The sequence below is a fragment of the Oncorhynchus kisutch genome, linkage group LG14 (assembly GCF_002021735.2).
Source record: "Oncorhynchus kisutch isolate 150728-3 linkage group LG14, Okis_V2, whole genome shotgun sequence".
In the NCBI taxonomy this organism is placed as follows: Eukaryota; Metazoa; Chordata; class Actinopteri; order Salmoniformes; family Salmonidae; genus Oncorhynchus; species Oncorhynchus kisutch.
This window is the reverse complement of record NC_034187.2, coordinates 11,444,269-11,465,044: the sequence shown is the minus strand read 5'-3', so window position 1 is coordinate 11,465,044 and position 20,776 is coordinate 11,444,269. Positions and strand designations below refer to the sequence as shown.

At 44.4% G+C, this 20,776-nt stretch overlaps 1 protein-coding gene across 8 annotated transcripts in view; it reads left to right on the top strand.

Annotated features, from left to right (window-relative positions):
- LOC109904603 (nesprin-1) overlaps window positions 1–20,776 on the top strand; it is a 162,521-nt gene that overhangs the window by 117,596 nt on the left and 24,149 nt on the right. For all 8 annotated transcript variants that reach the window (XR_004202676.1, XR_004202677.1, XR_004202679.1 and 5 more), the window contains 21 exons: window positions 83–215; window positions 449–631; window positions 1,838–1,987; window positions 3,358–3,534; window positions 3,997–4,152; window positions 4,381–4,536; window positions 4,809–4,979; window positions 5,122–5,255; window positions 5,503–5,707; window positions 5,980–6,162; window positions 6,408–6,554; window positions 6,844–6,998; window positions 7,261–7,408; window positions 8,029–8,123; window positions 8,475–8,709; window positions 9,308–9,502; window positions 12,949–13,074; window positions 14,701–14,856; window positions 18,640–18,798; window positions 19,670–19,836; window positions 20,172–20,334. Coding sequence is in view for 3 of the 8 variants with exons in the window: in XM_031787821.1 (XP_031643681.1) it covers window positions 83–215; window positions 449–631; window positions 1,838–1,987; window positions 3,358–3,534; window positions 3,997–4,152; window positions 4,381–4,536; window positions 4,809–4,979; window positions 5,122–5,255; window positions 5,503–5,707; window positions 5,980–6,162; window positions 6,408–6,554; window positions 6,844–6,998; window positions 7,261–7,408; window positions 8,029–8,123; window positions 8,475–8,709; window positions 9,308–9,502; window positions 12,949–13,074; window positions 14,701–14,856; window positions 18,640–18,798; window positions 19,670–19,836; window positions 20,172–20,334 (3,394 nt within the window). In the remaining 5 variants the exon portion in view is untranslated. The remainder of the gene's footprint in view (window positions 1–82; window positions 216–448; window positions 632–1,837; window positions 1,988–3,357; window positions 3,535–3,996; window positions 4,153–4,380; window positions 4,537–4,808; window positions 4,980–5,121; window positions 5,256–5,502; window positions 5,708–5,979; window positions 6,163–6,407; window positions 6,555–6,843; window positions 6,999–7,260; window positions 7,409–8,028; window positions 8,124–8,474; window positions 8,710–9,307; window positions 9,503–12,948; window positions 13,075–14,700; window positions 14,857–18,639; window positions 18,799–19,669; window positions 19,837–20,171; window positions 20,335–20,776) is intronic.

The following is a 20,776-nucleotide window of genomic DNA, read 5'->3' as shown; positions in this document are numbered from 1 at the left end:
GGTCTGCACTGTATGTACTGTGAATATGTTGGGGGGGTTGAATATCACCCACTAAGCCTGGTTGTCTCCATGTGATGCCCAGGTATCAGAAGGAGTCATCAGAGTTGATTGGCTGGCTGCAGTCTGCTCTAGAACGTCTGGACTTCTGGAACAATCAGGCAGTCGTAGTTCCACAGGAGATGGAGACCCGCAGGGACCATCTCTCTACCTTCCTGGTGAGTCAACATATCAAAAGAGTGGGTGATACCTTAGAGGAAGTGGATATTCGACTGGCAGATCTGGATCAAATGGTTAACGTTAGAGGTGAAGAGTAGGGTTAGGGTTAGAGGGGTTAGAGTAAGGGTTAAGTTTAGGCATAAGGGGTTTGAGAACCATCATCCGGAACCAGCTGTATACACAGCCTGATATTCAATGTGAAACTGACCGTTATACTATTCTCTGTTCACAGGACTTCTGTAAAGAGGTGGAGTCGCGTTCATCTCTGAAGAATTCTGTGCTGACTGAGGGCAACCAGCTTCTGAGGCTGAAGAGGGTTGGAACTGCAGCCCTGCGGTCTGACCTGGCCCGCATAGACTCAGAGTGGACCCAACTACTCACACTCATCCCAGGGGTGCAGGAGAAGCTACACCAGGTACTAACACAGGCTTATCTGCACACACACACACACACGCGCGCGCGCAGTCGACCAAGCTGCTCACACGCATTCACACCTGTTGCTGACAGGTGTATAAAATCGAGCACACAGCCATGCAATCTTCATAGACAAACATTGGCAGTAGAGTGGCATTATTGAAGAGCTCAGTGACTTTCAACTTGGCACCGTCATAGGATGCCACTTTTCGAACTAGTCAGTTCATCAAATTTCTGCCCTGCTGGAGCTGCCCCAGTCAACTGTAAGTGCTGTTATTGTGAAGTGGAAACGTCTAGGAGCAAAAACAGCTCCGCCGCGAAGTGGTAGGCCACACAAGCTCACAGAACTGTCCAGGGCTGAAGTGTGTAGCGTGTAAAAATCATCCGTCCTCGGTTGCGACACTCACTACTAAGTTCCAAACAGCCTCTGGAACCAACGTCAGCACAATAACTATTCATCGGGAGCTTCAGGAAGTGGGTTTCCATGGCCGAGCCTAAAATCGCCAGTCACAATGCCAAGCGTTGGCTGGAGTAGTGTAAAGCTCGCCGCCATTGGACTTTGGAGCAGTGGAAACGCGTTCTCTGGAGTGATGAATTACGTTTCACCATCTGGCAGTCCGATGGACGAATCTGGGTTTGGCGGATGCCGGGTGAATGCTACCTGTCCAAATGTATAGTGCCAGCTGTAAAGTTTGGTGGAGGAGGAATAGTGGTTTGGGGCTGTTTTTCATGGTTCGGGCTTGGCCCCTTAGTTACAGTGAAGGGAAATCTTAATGCTACAGCATACAATTACATTTTAAACTATTTTAAACTTTGTGGCAACAGTTTGGGGAAGACCCTTTCCTGTTTCAGCATGACAATGCCCCCGTGCAGAAACAAGGTCCATACAGAAATGGTTTGTCGAGATTGGTGTGGAAGAACTTGGCTGGCCTGACCTCAACCCCATCGAACACCTTTGAGATGGATTGGAACACCGACTGCGAGACAGGCCTAATCGCCCAACATCAGTGCTGACCTCACTAATGCTCTTGTGGCTGAATGGAAGCAAGTCCCCGCAGCAATGTTCCAACATCTAGTGGATAGCCTTCCCAGAACAGTGGAGGCTGTCAAAGCAGCAATGGGGGACCAAATCCATATTAATGCCCATGATTTTCGAATGAGATGTTTGACGAGGAGTTGTGTTTATTAGCCCGTTTCTTTTCCTCAGTTACAAATGGAGAAGTTGGCCTCTAGGCATGCCATCTCTGAGCTGGTCAACTGGATATCTCTGATGGAGAATGTGATTGGAGAGGACGAAGAGAACCTGAAAGGAGCAGTGGGGTCGACTGTCATCCAGGACTATCTACAGAAATACAAGGTAAGGAACAGAAAACTCACAGCTAGCACATTTGGTTCCTTGGAAGTTGTGGAAACATACCGTTTTGGTTTCTCATTGGTTCTGAGAACGAAGCCATAAGTTTCCTTAATGGTAAAACAGAACGTTTTTTAAACATTCTGACAATGGAAGTGATAATTTTGCCTGTTCTAGGAGCGTACATTTTTAGGTTGCAGTGAGGTTCTGAGAACATTTTTACTATGGTTCCCTTAAAGTTTTCCTATGGGGGTTTATTAATGTTCTGAGAACGGAAATTCTAGGTTATTTGAAGGTAAATAAGTTGTATTCTGAGAACATTCTCTAAATGTTGTGAATGTTTTTGAACAACATGTTAAGGTTAATTGGAGGTTTTTGAAGAACTTCCTTAAAACTTTCCCTGAATGTTTCAATGAGACTTTTAATAACACTGCTAGCTTAGTTGGGGTTAACTGTTTTGAACGCCAAGCACACATGGAAATTAATTTGCTTCTGCATTAATCATGCAAACACATTTTTTATTTTTTATTGTGCCACAGTGTCAGTGAGATTCAACCCTATGATCTTCTGTTCTCTATCCATGGAATTAGTCCCCTGCACCACCAAGATTGCGCTATTATGCCATGTTTTTTTTACTCATACAAAGCTGTTCATTTTAGTCTATTTGAACAGACCCCATTTCAGAGGAAACAACACTCATTAAGATCAGGTGTCGCCAATTAGTGGTCACGGCCAACACACCTGAACACACTTAACAAGATAGAGGCTAGAGAGAGTTTTGTTGATGCTGAAAACAAAATGTATGTTTTTAAATAACATTCTTAGAACGTTCTTTGAACGTTACTAATGTTTTCTTGAGGTTTTTATGGAAAGTTTTCTTAATGTTCTGAAAACATGACTTTAAGTAGAACCATGAGGAAACCTGCAGAAAACTTACTGAAATTCCCGCTGAAGAACATTGTTTCTTAATGTTCTCTGAACGTTCTGAGAACATGAACTTAAATAGAACCATGTGGAAACCTGTAGGGAACGTTATGCTGAAGTACTAAAATTCCCACAGAAGAACGCTGTTTCTTAACATTCTTGGAACTATTTGAGAATATTCCCAATGTCAAACCATTTGGAGAACGTTCCTAGAACATTCCCAAAAAATGTAACCATGATTTGCTAAGAAAAGTACATTTTTTTTGTCAAGTTCCTTAAATGTGTTGAGAATGTTCCAAAGCTAAGCGACTATCATACATCATTCATCATCATTCATTTCTCTCTTTATACTCACTCTAATAGATGAAGCAGGATACAAATGTCTGTTGGACAATAAAGTAATCTTCTAATCTCTTCTTCTCCCTGGTCTCTCTCTCTCTCTCCTTCCCCAGGGCTTCAGAGTTGATGTGCACTGTAAGCAGCTGACGGTGTATTTTGTGAACCAGTCTGTGCTCCAGATCAGTGATCAGGATGTGGAGAGCAGGCGCAGCGACCAGACAGACTTTGCCGAGAAGCTGGGAGTAATGAACCGACGCTGGCAGTTACTACAGGGACTCATCACGGAGAGGGTGAGAGAGAGAATAAACCACTTTCAACCTCAACTTAAAATGTCTACTTTCAACTTTATTTGTTAGAGAGGGAAATTAGTTGTGCAACAAGATCACACATAAGAGAATAAACATACATGTAATCTGATGCATTATGGGTATTCCAGAGCATGGTTAAACTTAAACCCCTGGCTATTACACCACAATCATATAAAAAAACGATCTCATATTAAAGCATATCTTTACGTATGACATCTCATTCACTGTGTGGCTCTTTGAATTATGTCAATGCAGAATTAATCTGCTTTCATTGTATTATATAATTGATGATGTAAGCTTGGTACCCAGAACTAAATCTCTTGTGCGCTCTGAGCAGCTAGAGACAGACAAAGCCTTGTGATCAAACAAAGCCTGTTATGTGTTACAGGGATTATTTCATTGTCTCAGTACATTATGTGACTCTGTGCTGTGTTGCGTGGTCAGGTCCAGTTCCTGGAGACTCTGCTGGAGGCCTGGTTGAACTATGAGAACAACATACAGGGCCTGAAGACCTGGCTGCTCACTCAGGAGGGGAGGCTGAAGAGGAAACCCAGGATAGAGGACCTAACCTCCGTACAGAACGCTCTCAATGACTGCCAGGTAGGAACATTTGCTGCACTTTGTATTGATTTATTAGATAAATCTTATCTTTTTTTTTTGCACATTTACAGTATATTATGTCTTTGGGTTTCAATTTGGATGTGCATTTTTTAAAAATAAGAATCTTGATATTTGTCATGTTGATTGTAACTGCTCTCTGCCACCCTGATAGTGGTTTAACTACTAAATAAGTAGTTGCTCTGCTCTCTCGTTCCACTGCTTCTGCAGGAGATGGAGGAAAAGGTGAAGGAGAAGGAGGGTGAGGTGGAGCGGGTGGAGGAGCAGGCCTGTGCCCTCATCCAGAACAAAACCGACGAGGCCTGCGCTGTCGTCATGGAGACGCTCCAAGCTGTCAATCACACCTGGGCTAACCTGGACCACCTGGTAGGCGGAGCTATTTTATGGAGTGTAAATAATGTATTATTGGTCTGTGAGTTGTATGAGAGGTGTGATAATCACAGATGTAGCCCACTAAGTACCCCATACTCACCTATAACCACACACTCAGCTACTGCCCCATTATAACTACCTTTCACTCACTATGATGATCCCCTGTTGCAGAAGAACACTAAACACAACTGCAAAATGTATTAAGCGCCATGGACTACTTTTTAAGTGTAAACCTATTGTTCTACTCCGTCTCTGCTCCACGCCAGATCGGCCAGCTGAAGATCAGCCTCGTGTCAGTGCTGGACCAGTGGAGTCTGTACAAGTTGTCCTCAGAGGAGATGAATGGCTACCTGATGGAGGGGAGGTACTCTGTGTCCCGTTTCCGCCTCCTCACCGGCTCCCTGGAGGCTGTACAGCTACAGGTGGAGAGTCTCCAGGTAATACCTGTATGAACAGGCTTTTACAAATGTATTTTTGTCTACCCTGTAGCCCAACACTTCTACATCTTTGAGGGGGAGTGGAGGAGTGCACACTTCGGGAGAAATTTGGGCTAATGTGTTTGTGACTTGTGTTGTGTAGAGCCTACAGGAGGAACTGGAGAAGCAGGAGGGCAGTCTGAGGAAGTTTGGCTCTGTGACACACCAGCTGCTGAATGAGTGCCACCCGTCTGTGTCCGACTCCCTCAACAATACCCTGAAGGACGTCAACGCTAGGTTTGTTTGTTTATTTGAATCACTTTAAGACCACAATGGGGGCATATCTTCCAGCAGTCCATGAGTGGGTGAGAACCGTGACTTTTAAGTCTTCAGGTCTCAGGCAAGGTCATGTGATCATCGTTCCAAACCACCTGTGTTGTGCTCAGGTGGAGCAATCTCATCCATGATCAGTTGATCCAACAACAATAAGATTTTATTGATCCATTGATCCAAGATGTGGATCATCAATGTATGTTGTGTCCAGGTGGAGCAGTCTCCTGGAAGAGATCTCAGAGCGTCTGAAGAGAAGCAAAGCCCTGCTACAGCTGTGGCAGCACTACAAGGAGCTGTATGGAAAGAGTAGCTCCAGTGTCCAGCTACAAGAGGTGCAGGCTGACCGACTCCTGGAGACCGCCTGCACCAAGGACATCACAGACGAGGAGGTCTCCACCTGGATCCAAGACTGCAGCGTGAGTAGGAATGGTGTTGGAATGACCGTTTTACACATGCACAGGACCCAGCACGGAGCTATATACTGTCAACTCCTATTAAGGCCTTTTTGCTTATATGGCCCACTGTGAAAATAATTGTTGGAACACTTGAATCAGATGCACGTTTCAGGGTTTAATGCGCTAAGCTTTCGGTCAACAATGATCCTTGTCAGAAAACTAAATGACATTTGGTCATATTGCTTTGTGATAATAGATGTGTTCTGTTTTGGTGTATGGTGGTGTTTCTCCAGGAGTTGCTTCGTGCCCAGGCTCCAGTGAAGGCATCTCTACAGGTTATTCAGGAGCTAGGAGATCAGCTGAAGCAACAGGTGGACACCTCCACAGCATCCGCCGTCCAGTCAGACCACCTCTCTCTGACCCAGCGCCTGGCCACTGTGGAGCAAGCCCTCAGCAGACAGCTCACTACACTACAGGTACAGGGGGACTATAGGACTTGATTCACCTGATATATTTTACCAGTTGCTTACTCTATGATCCCAAAGACCTTGAGACATTAGTGTCTCATGCTACTGAGATCTTCTAAAGAATGTACTTTTCAGTTGCTTCATTGGCCATTGGTTCATGCCTTTTGACCAGGGATCCCTTGAACAATGTATGTATGTCTTAATGGGATATAATCAAGGATAATTGAATAAATACATCTCTTGTTTTCCTGCAGACGGGAGTCCAGGACTATGAGACCTTCAGTGAGCAGCTGGGTTCCTTAGGTCGCTGGATGGTGGAGGGAGAAGAGGCTCTGAAGATCCAGGATCCCAACAGTTCTTCTGACCTGTCCATCATACAGGACCGAATGGAGGAACTCAAGGTAAGTCACTGTGATCTACAGTATCTAGCCATAATACTTTATATGACTGACTTCTCAATTCATTTCCTTGTTTCCTTTTCTCATCTTCACTGATTGGAAAATATTTGACAGGTGAAAACAATATGGTGGAAACTCATTAGGCTAGCCTTTACATGGTCCGTTCTTTCAAATCAGAGCAATGAAGGAGAGGAAACAAGAAGAGGATGGATTGTTATTGAGAAAGAGTCAGTATCTCAAGGAAGTGTTGATGTTACTGAGAGACTGCTGTTCTGTGCTGTTCCCCCTACAGAGACAGATCTTGAGATTCAGTAGCATGGCTCATGACCTGGAGCGTCTCAACGAGCTGGGCTACAGGCTTCCTCTCAACGACATTGAGATCAAACGCATGCAGAACCTTAACCGTAGCTGGTCTGCAGCCAACGCCCAAACCACTGAGAGGTTCAGGTAAGTTCATGAAAAACTTTGATCACATGAAATAACTTCAAAAACTTTTTTCAAAGAGATTAAGATTGGCTCAGTAAATAATTTGATGACATTGGGCAGGTATTTTGACTGTATCCTAGAATTTTGTCTCCAATTGACATCAATTAATAATTTAAGCAAAAGTCCGAATTGCTCCCCGTATTTCAACTCTGAATCGGGCCCTGAGTTATTTCAATGACTTGGTTTTGGGGTCTTATATTTTCGGTTGTTGGTCTCTCCTCAGCAAACTGCAGTCATTCCTGCTGCAGCAGCAGACGTTCCTGGAGAAGTGTGAGACGTGGATGGAGTTCCTGGTACAGACAGAGAAGAAGCTGGCCGTGGAGATCTCTGGGAACTACCAGAGTCTGATGGAGCAGCAGAGAGCGCACAAAGTAGGTGGAGGATGTCCTGCTGGAAACATAACCCAGTAGTGAACCCAGGGGGGAATTATGACGTCATCCCAGATTACAACTAGTTCTGAACCAGTTCTGGTTGTGATCTGGTTGTAGCCCTTTCCTGCAGTCAAATTACCAAAACTCCCTCTAGTGGCCCCATGGGTGGAATGTTATTCATATTTTTCATAATTTTAAAATGTATTTTAAAAAATGTCAACACTGATAATCCTGTGTTTCTATGTCAAACGGTTTTGTTATATTTCCCTCTTCTGTGCTGCATATAAAGTACAGTTTTGGAATACAAACTCAAAATGTAATACATTTCAACTCTATATCTGACATAGTCCTTGATGTCTTCTTTTGTTAAAGCCCATAACCATGTGTTTGAGGTGTATACTTTTGTTTCAATATAGATTTGTTAAGACTATGTGACCCTGATTTTTGCCCACTGAAGTTAAAGGTATAATTACATAATGTCAACCTGCTTTGCGTGCTGGGATTTGGGACATCTGGATTCCATAGAGTCATCATGACTGCTATAATGCAATAATTACTGTTATGTCACTTCCCAAGATGCTCTTACTCTGATCTGAAATCTGAATGTGTTTTCTCCACAGCTATTTCAGGCTGAGATGTTCAGCCGTCAGCAGATCCTCCACTCTATAATCAGTGATGGCCAGAGGATGCTGGCGCAGGGACAGGTGGATGACAGGTACAGTACACTGCCTCATTGTGTAAAGTGTGTTGATACACATATCATGACACTCATATGATGCACTTAAAAATAAACTTGACTTAACTTGACGTGTACTTGGCTCTTATCATTCACAAAGCTGTAGATGAGTGCCTTGGTATAAACTCGATCATTATTGTCTGCTTTGTATGAGTCCTCTACAGCATGTTCCAGGGTTCATAATCAAACCTTGATGATGAGTGGATTATTTGAATCAGCTGTGTAGTGCTAGGGCAAGTTTGGGAAAACTTGTTTGGGAAAACCTGGTGTATAGTATATCCATCTAATGCAGTTCTTATCTTGCCTGTAAATGTCCTCTCTCTCCTGCAGGGATGAATTCAACCGGAAGTTGTTGCTGTTGAGTAACCAGTGGCAGGGCGTTGTGCGTCGCGCCCAGCAAAGGCAGGGTATCATCGACAGCCTGATCCGCCAGTGGCAACGTTACAGGGATATGTCAGAGAAGCTGAGGAAATGGCTAGTGGAGATCTCACACCCCGCCGAGGCCCTACTGGCTGGGGCGCCCATACCCCTGCAGCAGGCCAGATCCATGCTGGATGCAGTTCAGGTATTTTAGGCTCAACTAACTCTGATGACCTCTTGACCCTAGCTAGCTACCTTCTTCTTGGTGATATAAAACTTGTGACTATTTATACCAAAACTCACTCTCTCTGACGACTGTGTCGAATGGGACTACCTTTTTTCACCCTGCACAAATATGACTTTGGAGATGGAGAGATATTTAATGGATAACAGTATTGTACTTATCCTCAAATGGCAATATCTTCACCCTTTCAGCTGTACCGGGGAACAAGGCAAGGCTGACACCTATCCCCTTTATTGTTTGCTATCACGTTAGAGCCATTGATAAGGGTTAGAGTTAGGATCAGGGTTATGCTCTAACTATCCTGATATATTCCTATGTCTCTGTTATCCCAGTTAAAGGATAAGGTTCTCTAGGGGCAGCAGGGCAGCTACATCCTAACAGTGGAGTGTTAGGGCAGTGGTATTCAAAGTCAGTAAATGTAATGAATTGAAGGTTATTTGTTCATGTAAAATTTAAATGTGTTTAAGCTTGTGTCATTAGATACTGTTGAAAACATTTAAATATCACTGAATTAGGGTCAGGGTTACGTTCTAACTGTCCAGCCTCTGTGTTCCTCCAGCTGAAAGAAAAGGTCCTACAGCGACAGCAGGGCTCTTACATCCTGACAGTAGAAGCTGGGAAACAGCTGCTCCTATCTGCAGACAGCAGGGCAGAGGTGTCTCTGCAGGGAGAGCTCACAGACATCCAGGAACGCTGGAGACACGCCACCATCTGCCTGGAGGAACAGAGGCGTGAGCTGGACAAGCTGGACAAGGTACACTGCACCAAACTGTACCTTTAAACACACCTTTAGCTGTACCTTTAAACAACCTTTTCCTGGTTGCAAAACAAGCAATATATAGTGTAGAGAGTCATTGTAAAACTCTGTGAGATATATTTTAAGTAACCAAAAATATAAAGCTAGTGTGCAAAACCGCACATAGAACTTTAAACACACCTTTAGCTTTCCTTTAAACACACCTTTAGCTTTCCTTTAAACACACCTTTAGCTGTTCCTTTAAACACACCTTTAGCTGTTCCTTTAAACACACCTTTAGCTGTTCCTTTAAACACACCTTTAGCTGTTCCTTTAAACACACCGTTAGCTGTTCCTTTAAACACACCTTTAGCTGTTCCTTTAAACACACCTTTAGCTGTTCCTTTAAACACACCTTTAGCTGTTCCTTTAAACACACCTTTAGCTGTTCCTTTAAACACACCTTTAGCTGTTCCTTTAAACACACCTTTAGCTGTTCCTTTAAACACACCTTTAGCTGTTCCTTTAAACACACCGTTGGCTATTCATTTAACCTCTTGCTCCTACCTGAGACGAAAACGTCCCAACTAGACATCTGGAAATGCAAATGCGCTACGCTACATGCTAATAGCACTCGTTAAAACTCAAACGTTCATTAAAATACACATGCAGGGTATTGAATTAAAGCTACACTCGTTGTGAATCTAGCCAACAAGTCAGATTATTAAAATGCTTTTCGGCGAAAGCATGAGAAGCTATTATAAGAGAGCATGCAACACCCCGAAATACCTGAATGCTACGTAAACAAAAGATTTCGCGTAGCCGGCGCTACCCAAATAGCATAAAATATATGCTTTCATTACCTTTGAAGATCTTCTTTGTTGGCACTCCTATATGCCCCATAAACATCAATATTGGGTCTTTTTTTTCGATTAAATCGGTCCATATGTACCTAAAATAACCATCTATGGAAACTGTGATTCAGAAAAAAACACAAATCAAACTTTCATGAAATCACACATGCAAGATAGCAAATTAAAGCTACACTTGTTGTGAATCCAGCCAACATGTCAGATCTCAAAAAGGCTTTTTGGCGAAAGCAAACGATGCTATTATCTGAGGATAGCACCATAGTAAACAATCCTGCAGGCACGACACAAAACGCAGAAATAAAAATATAATTCATGCCTTACCTTTGACGAGCTTCTTTTGTTGGCACTCCAATATGTCCCATAAACATCACAAATGGTCCTTTTGTTCGATTAATTCCGTCGATATATATCCAAAATGTCCATTTATATGGCGCGTTTGATCCAGAAAAACACAGGTTCCAACTTACGCAACATGACTACAAAATATCTCAAAAGTTACCTGTAAACTTTGCCAAAACATTTAAAACTTTTGTAATACAACTTTAGGTATTTTTTTACGTAAATAATCGATAAAATTGAAGACAGGATGATCTGTGTTCAATACAGGAAGAAAACAAACTGTAGCATGCTTTCTGGTCATGTGCCTCTATCTAAAAGTACACTTCAAGTGACCCTCGTTCAAGATTGCCGTACTTCTTCATTACACAAAGGAATAACCTCAACCAATTTCTAAAGACTGTTGACATCCAGTGGAAGCGATAGGAACTGCAGGAAGGTCCCTTTGAAATCTGGATTCCCAATGAAAACCCATTGAAAGGAGAGTGACCTCAAAAAAAAAATCTGAATGGCTTGTCCTTGGGGTTTCGCCTGCTAAATAAGTTTTGTTATAATCACAGACATAATTCAAACTGTTTCAGAAACTTCAGCGTGTTTTCTATCCAAATCTACTAATAATATTTCTTAATATATCTTCTGGGGATGAGTAGCAGGCAGTTGAATGTGGGCATGCATTTCATCCGGACGTGAAAATACTGCCCCCTGTTACCAAGAAGTTAACTTCTTATGGCTGCAATGAGAGCGATATGACACCAGCCAGTGAAAGTGCAGGGCGCCAATTTCAAAACATCAAAAATCTCATAATTAAAATTCCTCAAACATACATCTATCTCATACCATTTTAAAGCTAATCTCGTTGTTAACCCCACCACAGTGTCCGATTTCAAATATGCTTTACAGCAAAAGCACCACAAATGATTATGTTAGGTCACCACATAGCCACAGAAAAACACAGCAATTTTTCCAGCAAAAGATTTTCCAGCCAGAGTCACAAAAACCACAAATAGAGATCAAATTAATCACTAACCTTTGATCATCTTCATCAGATGACACTCATAGGACTTCATGTTACACAATACATGTATGCTTTGTTTGATAAAGTTAATATTTATCCAAATATGAGTTTACACTGGCGCGTTACATTCACTAGTTCCAAAAACATCCAGTGATTTTGCATAGCCACATCATTAAACAGAAATACTCCCCATAAATGTAGATGATAATACAAGTTATACACATGGAATTATAGATATACCTCTCCTTAATGCAACCGCTGTGTCAGATTTCAAAAACACTTTACGGAAAAAGAAACCCATGCAATAATCTGAGACTGCGCTCAGAAATAAAAATCACAATAGCCGCAACGATGGCGTCAACATAAACAAGGAATTACATGATAAATATTCCCTTACCTTTGATGATCTACATCAGAAAGAACTCCAGGAATCCCAGGTCCAAAATAAATGTTTGTTTTGTTCGATAATATCCGTTATTTTATGTCCAAATACCTTCTTTTGTTAGCGCGTTTGGTATACATATCCAAACGCTCATTCTGGTCAGTGTTACATCGGACAAAAACTTCAAAAAGTTATATTACAGGTCGAAGAAACATTTCAAACTAAGTACATAATCAATCATTAGGATGTTTTTAACATATAGCTTCAATAAAGTTCCAACCGGAGTATTCCTTCATGTCTTCATGAGCAATGGAACGCAAGTGGGTACCATGAGGAATAAGCGTGATCAGAAAATGGCTGCTTCTCAGACACCTGATACATTCTACTCTCATTCACTCCCACAACAACGTAGAAGTCTCATTCAAATTTCTATTAATGGTTGACATCTAGTGGAACTCCTAAGCAGTGCAACATCATTAATATCTCAATGGGATTTCATTGGGGACTCTGGTGAATATATACAAAGCTCAGATTTCTCACTTCCTGTTTTGATTTCTCCTCAGGATTTTGCCTGCCATATGAGTTCTGTTATACTCACAGACATCATTCAAACAGTTTTAGAAACTTTAGAGTGTTTTCTATCCAATACTAATAATAATATGCATATATTAGCAACTGAGACTGAGGAGCAGGCCGTTTACTTTGGGCAACTTATTCATCCAAGCTACTCAATACTGCCCCCCAGCCATAAGAAGTTAAACACAAATGTAGCTCTACGTTTGATTGATTTATTGATGATTGATACCTAATTGTGAACACAACAACGTAGTGACACATTGTGCCTGTATGTCATCTACAGGACTGGGAGACATGTGAGAGAGGCATCGAGGGTTCTCTGGAGAAGCTGAGGAAGTTGAAACGGCAGTTCTCTCAGTCCCTCCCTGATCACCACGAGGACTTGCAAGCGGAACAGATGCGATGCAAGGTAACTTTAGATCTGCAACCTGCTCAATACAGCTCATGGAGACACATACTGAAGTGACTCATATACCATCTAACATAATACATTTTATTTGTGTTTATTTTGCCTTTATTTTAACAGGGAGACCAAGCTCTATCCATGAGACCAAGGTCTCTTTCAAAAAGGAGCAATGCATGCAAACAATTGACAAAATACAAGAGAATAGTACCATGTTTTTCCTTCACTCAGAATCACCTTTATCCGCCAAGTACATTTACATGTACTGTGAATTTGAACTGGTGAAGTGATGCTGACATCGCCTTACAATAAGCAGAATACACAGACAGAATATAGACAAAAGAATGTACACTTAATCTGCTGATCACGGCAGCCTGTCACTCCAATGACCTACACTACCGTTCAAAAGTGGGGACACTTAGAAACGTCCTCAACTGGTAGCTTCATTAAATAGTACCCGCAAAACACCAGTCTCAACATCAACAGTGAGATCTGGGATGCTGGCCTTCTAGGCAGAGTTGCAAAAGCCATATCTCAGAATGGCCAATAAAAGGATAAGATTAAGATTGGCAAAGAACACAGTCACTGAACAGAGGAGCTCTGCCTAAAAGGCCAGCATCCCGGAGTCGCCTCTTCACTGTTGACATCGAGACTGGTGTTTTGCGGGTACTATTTAATGAAGCTGCCAGTTGAGGACTTATGAGGCGTCTGTTTCTTAAACTAGACACTCTAATGTACTTGTCCTCTTGCTCAGTTGTGCACCGGGGCCTCCCACTCCTCATTCTATTCTGGTTAGAGACAGTTTGCGCTGTTCTGTGAAGGGAGTAGTACACAGCATTGTACGTGATGTTCAGTTTCTTGGCAATTTCTCGCATGGAATAGCCTTCATTTCTCAGAACAAGGATAGACTGACGAATTTCAGAAGAAATACATTTGTTTCTGGCCATTTTGAGCCTGTAATCGAACCCACAAATGCTGATGCTCCAGATACTCAACTAGTCTAAAGAAGGCCAGTTGTAATGCTTCTTTAATCAGAACAACAGTTTTCAGCTGTGCTAACATAATTGCAAAAGGGTTTTCTAATGATCAATTAGCCTTTTAAAATGATAAACTTGGATTAGCTAACACAGCATGCCATTGGAACACAGGATTGATGGTTGCTGATCAGAACAACAATGGGCCTCTGTATGCCTATGTAGATATTTCATAAACAAATCTGCCGTTTGTCATTTACAACATCAGAAATACATGTCTACAGTGTATTTCTGATCAATTTGATGTTATTTTAATGGACAATTTTTTCATGCTTTCTTTGAAAAACAAGGACAATTCTAAGTGACCCCAAACTTTTGAACGGTAGTGTACCTATTATGTCTATCACATGTTCAGTACTGCACAGAGCAGTAAACAGCTCCTGGCATCCGTGGGGAATGTTGGAAGAATGTTGAAGGAATGTCGTGATGTAATAAGATCAAACCTATTGAGATGCTGATTGAGTTTGTCTGTAATTACATCAGTTAAATATGCCTTCAAACCAAGGTGTTCTGCATCTGCTAAGGTCATTATGGCTAAGAATAAACCTGCTTTAGGTCAACGAAAGTAGCTGATAACATTCTCTTCTCCCATGACCAGGACTTGGAGAAGACGTTTGACGGCTGGACAGAAGACCTAGCCCACCTGACGGTGCTGAGGGAGTCCCTGTCTAGCTACATCAGTGCTGAGGACCTGTCTGTTCTACAGGAACGCATGGAGCTTCTGCACCGCCAGTGGGAGGAGATCTGTCACCAGGTACTATATGGCTGTTGAATATGTTGCTGTACAGTGTACTGCTGCCAGCATGGCAGCACGGTTTGAATCCAGCCCACTGCTCTTTCAGCACTCTCCCTCCTCCCTTTCACAACTATTTCTCTATATCAAATCAACACATATGTTATAAATATATGTTCATGTTAGGAGAAGCAGTCTCTGCCAAAATACAGATCCTGTCTCTTAATTTGAGAAGGTTCCACACAACAGGACAATAATCCTGCAACAAAAGGAATAGTATATTGTTATGTGGATTATAATTAACATAATCATTTTTTTATAGGGGTTGATACAATAAAGTCTGACATTTTCAAGTGGAGATTACAAACTTTAGAAGCCTTTTTATACCTCGAATACACTACAAGTTTGCATTTGTTGATGTGCAGCAAAATTCCTTCAGCAACAGGCCGATCAAATTAAGATACAGCATCTGTAGGTGGCGTGTCTGGCAACAGAGACAAGAGCAGTCATTTTAAGTTGTGTAACGGTTCTCTTGGGGTGAAGTAGAGGCGGACCAAAACGCAGCGTGATTATATTGATTCATGTTTAATAAACAAAGATAAACACGAACACTACAAAACAATAAACGTGGAAAACCAAAAACAGCCCTGTCTGGTGCAAAACACAGAGACAAGAACAATCACCCACAAACACACAGTGAAACCCAGGCTACCTAAATATGGTTCCCAACTAATGACACCTGCCTCTGATTGAGAACCATACTAGGCCGAAACATAGAAATACCCCAAAACATAGAAAAACAAACATAGACTGCCCACCCAACTCACGCCCTGACCATACTAAATAAATACAAAACAAACTCCGGCCGCAACCCTTAACCTATAGGGGAGGGTCTGGGTGGGCGTCTGTCCGCGGTGGCGGCTCTGGCGCGGGACGCGGACCCCACTTCACCATTGTCTTAGTCCGCCTCATTGTCCGCCTCCGTGGCTTCCTAACCATGGCAACTCTTCTCAATGTACAGAGGGGCGGCAGCTCGGGACAGAGGGGCGGAAGCTCTTGGCTGAGGGGCAGGGGCTCTTGGCTAAGGGGCAGGGGCTCTGGCGGCTCTGGGATGAGGGGCTCTGGCGGCTCTGGGCTGAGGGGCTCTGGCGGCTCTGGGCTGAGGGGCTCTGGGCTGAGGGGCTCTGGCGGCCCCTGGCTGACTGGCGGCACTGGTGGCCCCTGGCTGACTGGCGGCCCCTGGCTGACTGGCGGCCCCTGGCTGACTGGCGGCACTGGCGGCCCCTGGCTGACTGGCGGCACTGGCGGCCCCTGGCTGACTGGCGGCACTGGCGGCCCCTGGCTGACTGGCGGCACTGGCGGCCCCTGGCTGACTGGCGGCACTGGCGGCCCCTGGCTGACTGGCGGCACTGGCGGCCCCTGGCTGACTGGCGGCACTGGCGGCCCCTGGCTGACTGGCGGCACTGGCGGCCCCTGGCTGACTGGCGGCACTGGCGGCCCCTGGCTGACTGGCGGCACTGGCGGCCCCTGGCTGACTGGCGGCAATGGCGGCGCTGGGCAGACTGGCGGCACTGGCGGCGATGGGCAGACGGGTGGCTCAGGCGGCGCTGGGCAGACGGGTGGCTCAGGCGGCGCTGGGCAGAGGGGTGGCTCAGGCGGTGCTGGGCAGGCGGGTGGCTCAGGCGGCGCTGGGCAGACGGGTGGCTCAGGCGGCGCTGGGCAGACGGGTGGCTCCGGCAACGCTGGGCAGACGGGAAGCTCCGGCAACGCTGGACTGAGTATCTCTGGCGCATCTGGACTGAGGGGCGGGAGCTCTGGTAGTGCCGAACAGGCGAGAGACTCCGGCTGCGCTGGAGAGGAGGAAGGCTCTGGCAGCGCTGGAGAGGCGGGAGACTCCGACAGCGCTGGAGAGGAGGAAGGCTCCGGCAGCGCTGGACAGGCGGGAGCCTCTGTAAGGATGAGCCAGAGAGACAGCCTGGTGCAGGGGGCTGCCACCGGAGGGCTGGTACGTGGAGGTGGTGACGGATAGACCGGACCGTGCAGGCGCACTGGAGCTCTTGAGCACCAAGCCTGCCCAACCTTACCCGGTTGAATGGTCCCGGTCGCCCTGCCAGTGCGGCGAGGTGGAATAGCCCGCACTGGGCTATGCAGGCGAACCGGGGACACCGTGCGCAAGGCTGGTGCCATGTAAGCCGGCCCAAGGAGACGCACTGGAGACCAGATGCATAGAGCCGGCTTCATGGCACTTGGCTCGATGCCCACTCTAGCCCGGCCGATACGCGGAGCTGGAATGTACCGCACCAGGCTATGCACCCGCACTGGGGACACCGTGCGCTTCACAGCATAACACTGTGCCTGCCCGGTCTCTCCAGCCCCCCGGTAAGCACAGGAAGTTGGCGCAGGTCTCCTACCTGGCTTCACCACACTTCCTGTGAGCCCCCCCCCCCCCCCCCCCCCAATACATTTTTGGGACTGACTCTCGGGCTTCCATCCACGCCACCGTGCTGCCTCCTCATACCAGCGCCTCCCCGCTTTCGCCACCTCCAGCTCTTCTTTGGGGCGGCGATATTCTCCAGGCTGTGCCCAGTGTCCTTTACCATCCAATTCGTCCTCCCATGTCCATTCCCCTCGCTGCTCCTGCTGCCGTTTCTCCTGCTGCACCTTGGGGCGGCGACACTCCCCTGGCTTTGCCCAGGGTCCTCTCCCGTCGAGGATTTCTTCCCAATTCCAGAAATCCTTATTACGCTGCTCCTGCTGCTGCCCGTTACCACGCCGCTTGGTCCTGTTGTGGTGGGTGATTCTGTAACGGTTCTCTTGGGGTGAAGTAGAGGCGGACCAAAACGCAGCGTGATTATATTGATTCATGTTTAATAAACAAAGATAAACACGAACACTACAAAACAATAAACGTGGAAAACCAAAAACAGCCCTGTCTGGTGCAAAACACAGAGACAGGAACAATCACCCACAAACACACAGTGAAACCCAGGCTACCTAAGTATGATTCTCAATCAGAGACATCTAATGACACCTGCCTCTGATTGAGAACCATACTAGGCCGAAACATAGAAATACCCCAAAATATAGAAAAACAAACATAGACTGCCCACCCTACTCACGCCCTGACCATACTAAATAAATACAAAACAAAGGAAATAAAGGTCAGAACGTGACAAGTTGTAATGACAGTGGTCCCAATGCTCCACTACATACAGTAGGACAAGGTTAAATCTTTCAGGCTTGCATTGACTAAATTGTGGAATTTTTGTCATTTAGCAGACGCTTATCCAGAGCAACTATGGTTAAGTGCCTTGCTCAAGGGCGCATCAACAGATGTTTCACCTAGTCGCAAGAGAGTTGGCAAGAGAGCAGAAACAGATCTGGCATCCAGGCTCCGACACTGGGCCGTATGCAAATGTAGAAAGGGGAATGCGTGCATCTAAGTCTGAGGTAGAGAGAAATCTCAATACAAAACAGTGCAGGATGCCTCCCCCTTCAAACAACATCCAGTGTTTTATATGAGTATGTTGACCAGAGACCAGCTAGTGACAGGAAACACTGTGCTAGATCTATTAAGTCAAGCAACAACTCTAGACATCTACTGCTGCAGTACCTCTTTATTGCGGTTCTGCTAAATCTATGCATATTACCTAGCACCGGTAGTTGTGTATGTTTATTTATTTATTTATCTGTGCAGCTAACAATTATCCTTACCATGGTGAATTATTCATAAATGAGTATTTATGTATTTACAACGTGTGAGTTTCAATGTATCTGTATCTTGCTGTCTCTTTCTCTCCATAGCTATCCCTGCGGCAGCAGCAGGTGGGTGAGAAGCTGAGTGAGTGGGCTGTGTTTAAGGAGAAGAACAGGGAGCTCTGTGATTGGCTTACCCAAATGGAGAGCAAGGTCTCTCAGAATGGAGACGTCAGAATCGAGGAGATGATCGAGAAGCTACGCAAGGTAAACACCAACAGAAACTTAACCTACAGTATGCATAACTTTTCATTCATGTTTTAGTTTTAGACAGATATCCCATTGAACTGTACTACTGTACTCTACTCTGATCTGTTATACTCTACTCTGATCTACTGTACTCTACTGTACTCTACTCTCTTATACTCTACTCTGTTATACTCTACTCTGATCTACTCTACTGGACTCTGTTATACTCTACTCTGTTAATCTCTACTCTGATGTACTCTACTGTACTCTGTTATACTCTGATCTGTTATACTCTACTCTGATCTACTGTACTCTACTGTACTCTACTCTCTTATACTCTACTCTGTTATACTCTACTCTGATCTACTCTACTGGACTCTGTTATACTCTACTCTGTTAATCTCTACTCTGATGTACTCTACTGTACTCTGTTATACTCTACTCTGTTATACTCTACTCTGATCTACTCTACTGGACTCTGTTATACTCTACTCTGTTAATCTCTACTCTGATGTACTCTACTGTACTCTGTTATACTCTGATCTGTTATACTCTACTCTGATCTACTGTACTCTACTGTACTCTACTCTCTTATACTCTACTCTGTTATACTCTACTCTGATCTACTCTACTGGACTCTGTTATACTCTACTCTGTTAATCTCTACTCTGATACTCTACTGTACTCTGTTATACTCTACTCTGTTATACTCTATTCTGATGTACTCTACTCTAGGAATACAGGCTTGTGTTATAATTTGTTGTGGCAGTTGATCGCTCTTTCAATAGTATTTCATTCCAAATATACCATTAGTTTTCCACCGGGTCTGACTACTGTATTTCCGCTGTACTCAAACCGCTCTAAAGTGTGTCTATCCCTCCTCTCTCAGGACTACTATGAGGAGATAGCGGTGGCTCAGGAGAACAAGCAGCAGCTGTACCAGCTGGGGGAGAGACTGGCCAAGGCCAGCCATGAGAACAAGGCATCTGAGATAGAACACAAACTCAGCATGGTGGGCGAGCGCTGGCAACACCTGCTGGACCTCATTGGAGCCAGGTAAGGATACTACGGCTGTGTGTGTGTGGGAAAGGAAGTACATGAACACACTGTACACACACTTGTGTCCCAAAGGGCCATTGGCATTAATGTTTGCTTTGATGCAACCTTTTCCTTGGCTGTCAGAAACACTCTGGCTTTCTCAGTGTACAGTACTTAGCACAATCTGTACTCAATGTGACTTCTTGGTTAAATTAAATAAAAACAATGAGTGGAAAGAAGCGATTTAACGACGTTGTTAATTGTTTGTTAATTGTCTTTAGGTGCTTTATCACCAGGAATCTACTGCGTTGTGTATGTTTTTCTAAAACAACTATTGTGTATCCCACTGGCAGGTTGAAGAAGCTGAGGGAGACTCTGGTGGCAGTGCAGCAGCTGGATAAGAACATGATTAGTCTGCGGTCCTGGCTGACCCACATAGAGACTGAGCTGTCCAGACCCATCCTATACGACACCTGTGACTCCCAGGAGATACAGCGGAAGCTGGACCTGCAGCAGGTAAATACTGTGTCAGTAGCCTGGTGGTCTGTTTATGTTCTCTCACCAACTCCTATAGTCATTGTCACTGCAACGGTCATACAGATGTAGTATCTTAATTTGAGACAGTTTTCTACAGCAGGAAAATAATTCTGCAGCAACAGCAAATGTGAATTATTATGTGGATTGTTATTAATGAAATGTTTTGAAAGGGTTGATACATTTTTCATTAGGACAAATTAAGTCTGACATTTTAGAGTGTAAATTATGAACTTTAGAAGCCTTTTTAAACCTTGAACACACTACAAGTTCTCATTTCCTGCTGTGCAGGAACTTTCTTGGCAACAAAAGAGTGATCACATTAGATCCTACATCTGTAGCAGTTGGTAAGACAGCACAAACAGACCTGGGACCACCAGGCTACCTCATCAGTGGGCTGTGGGTACTTTGAAACACATTATAA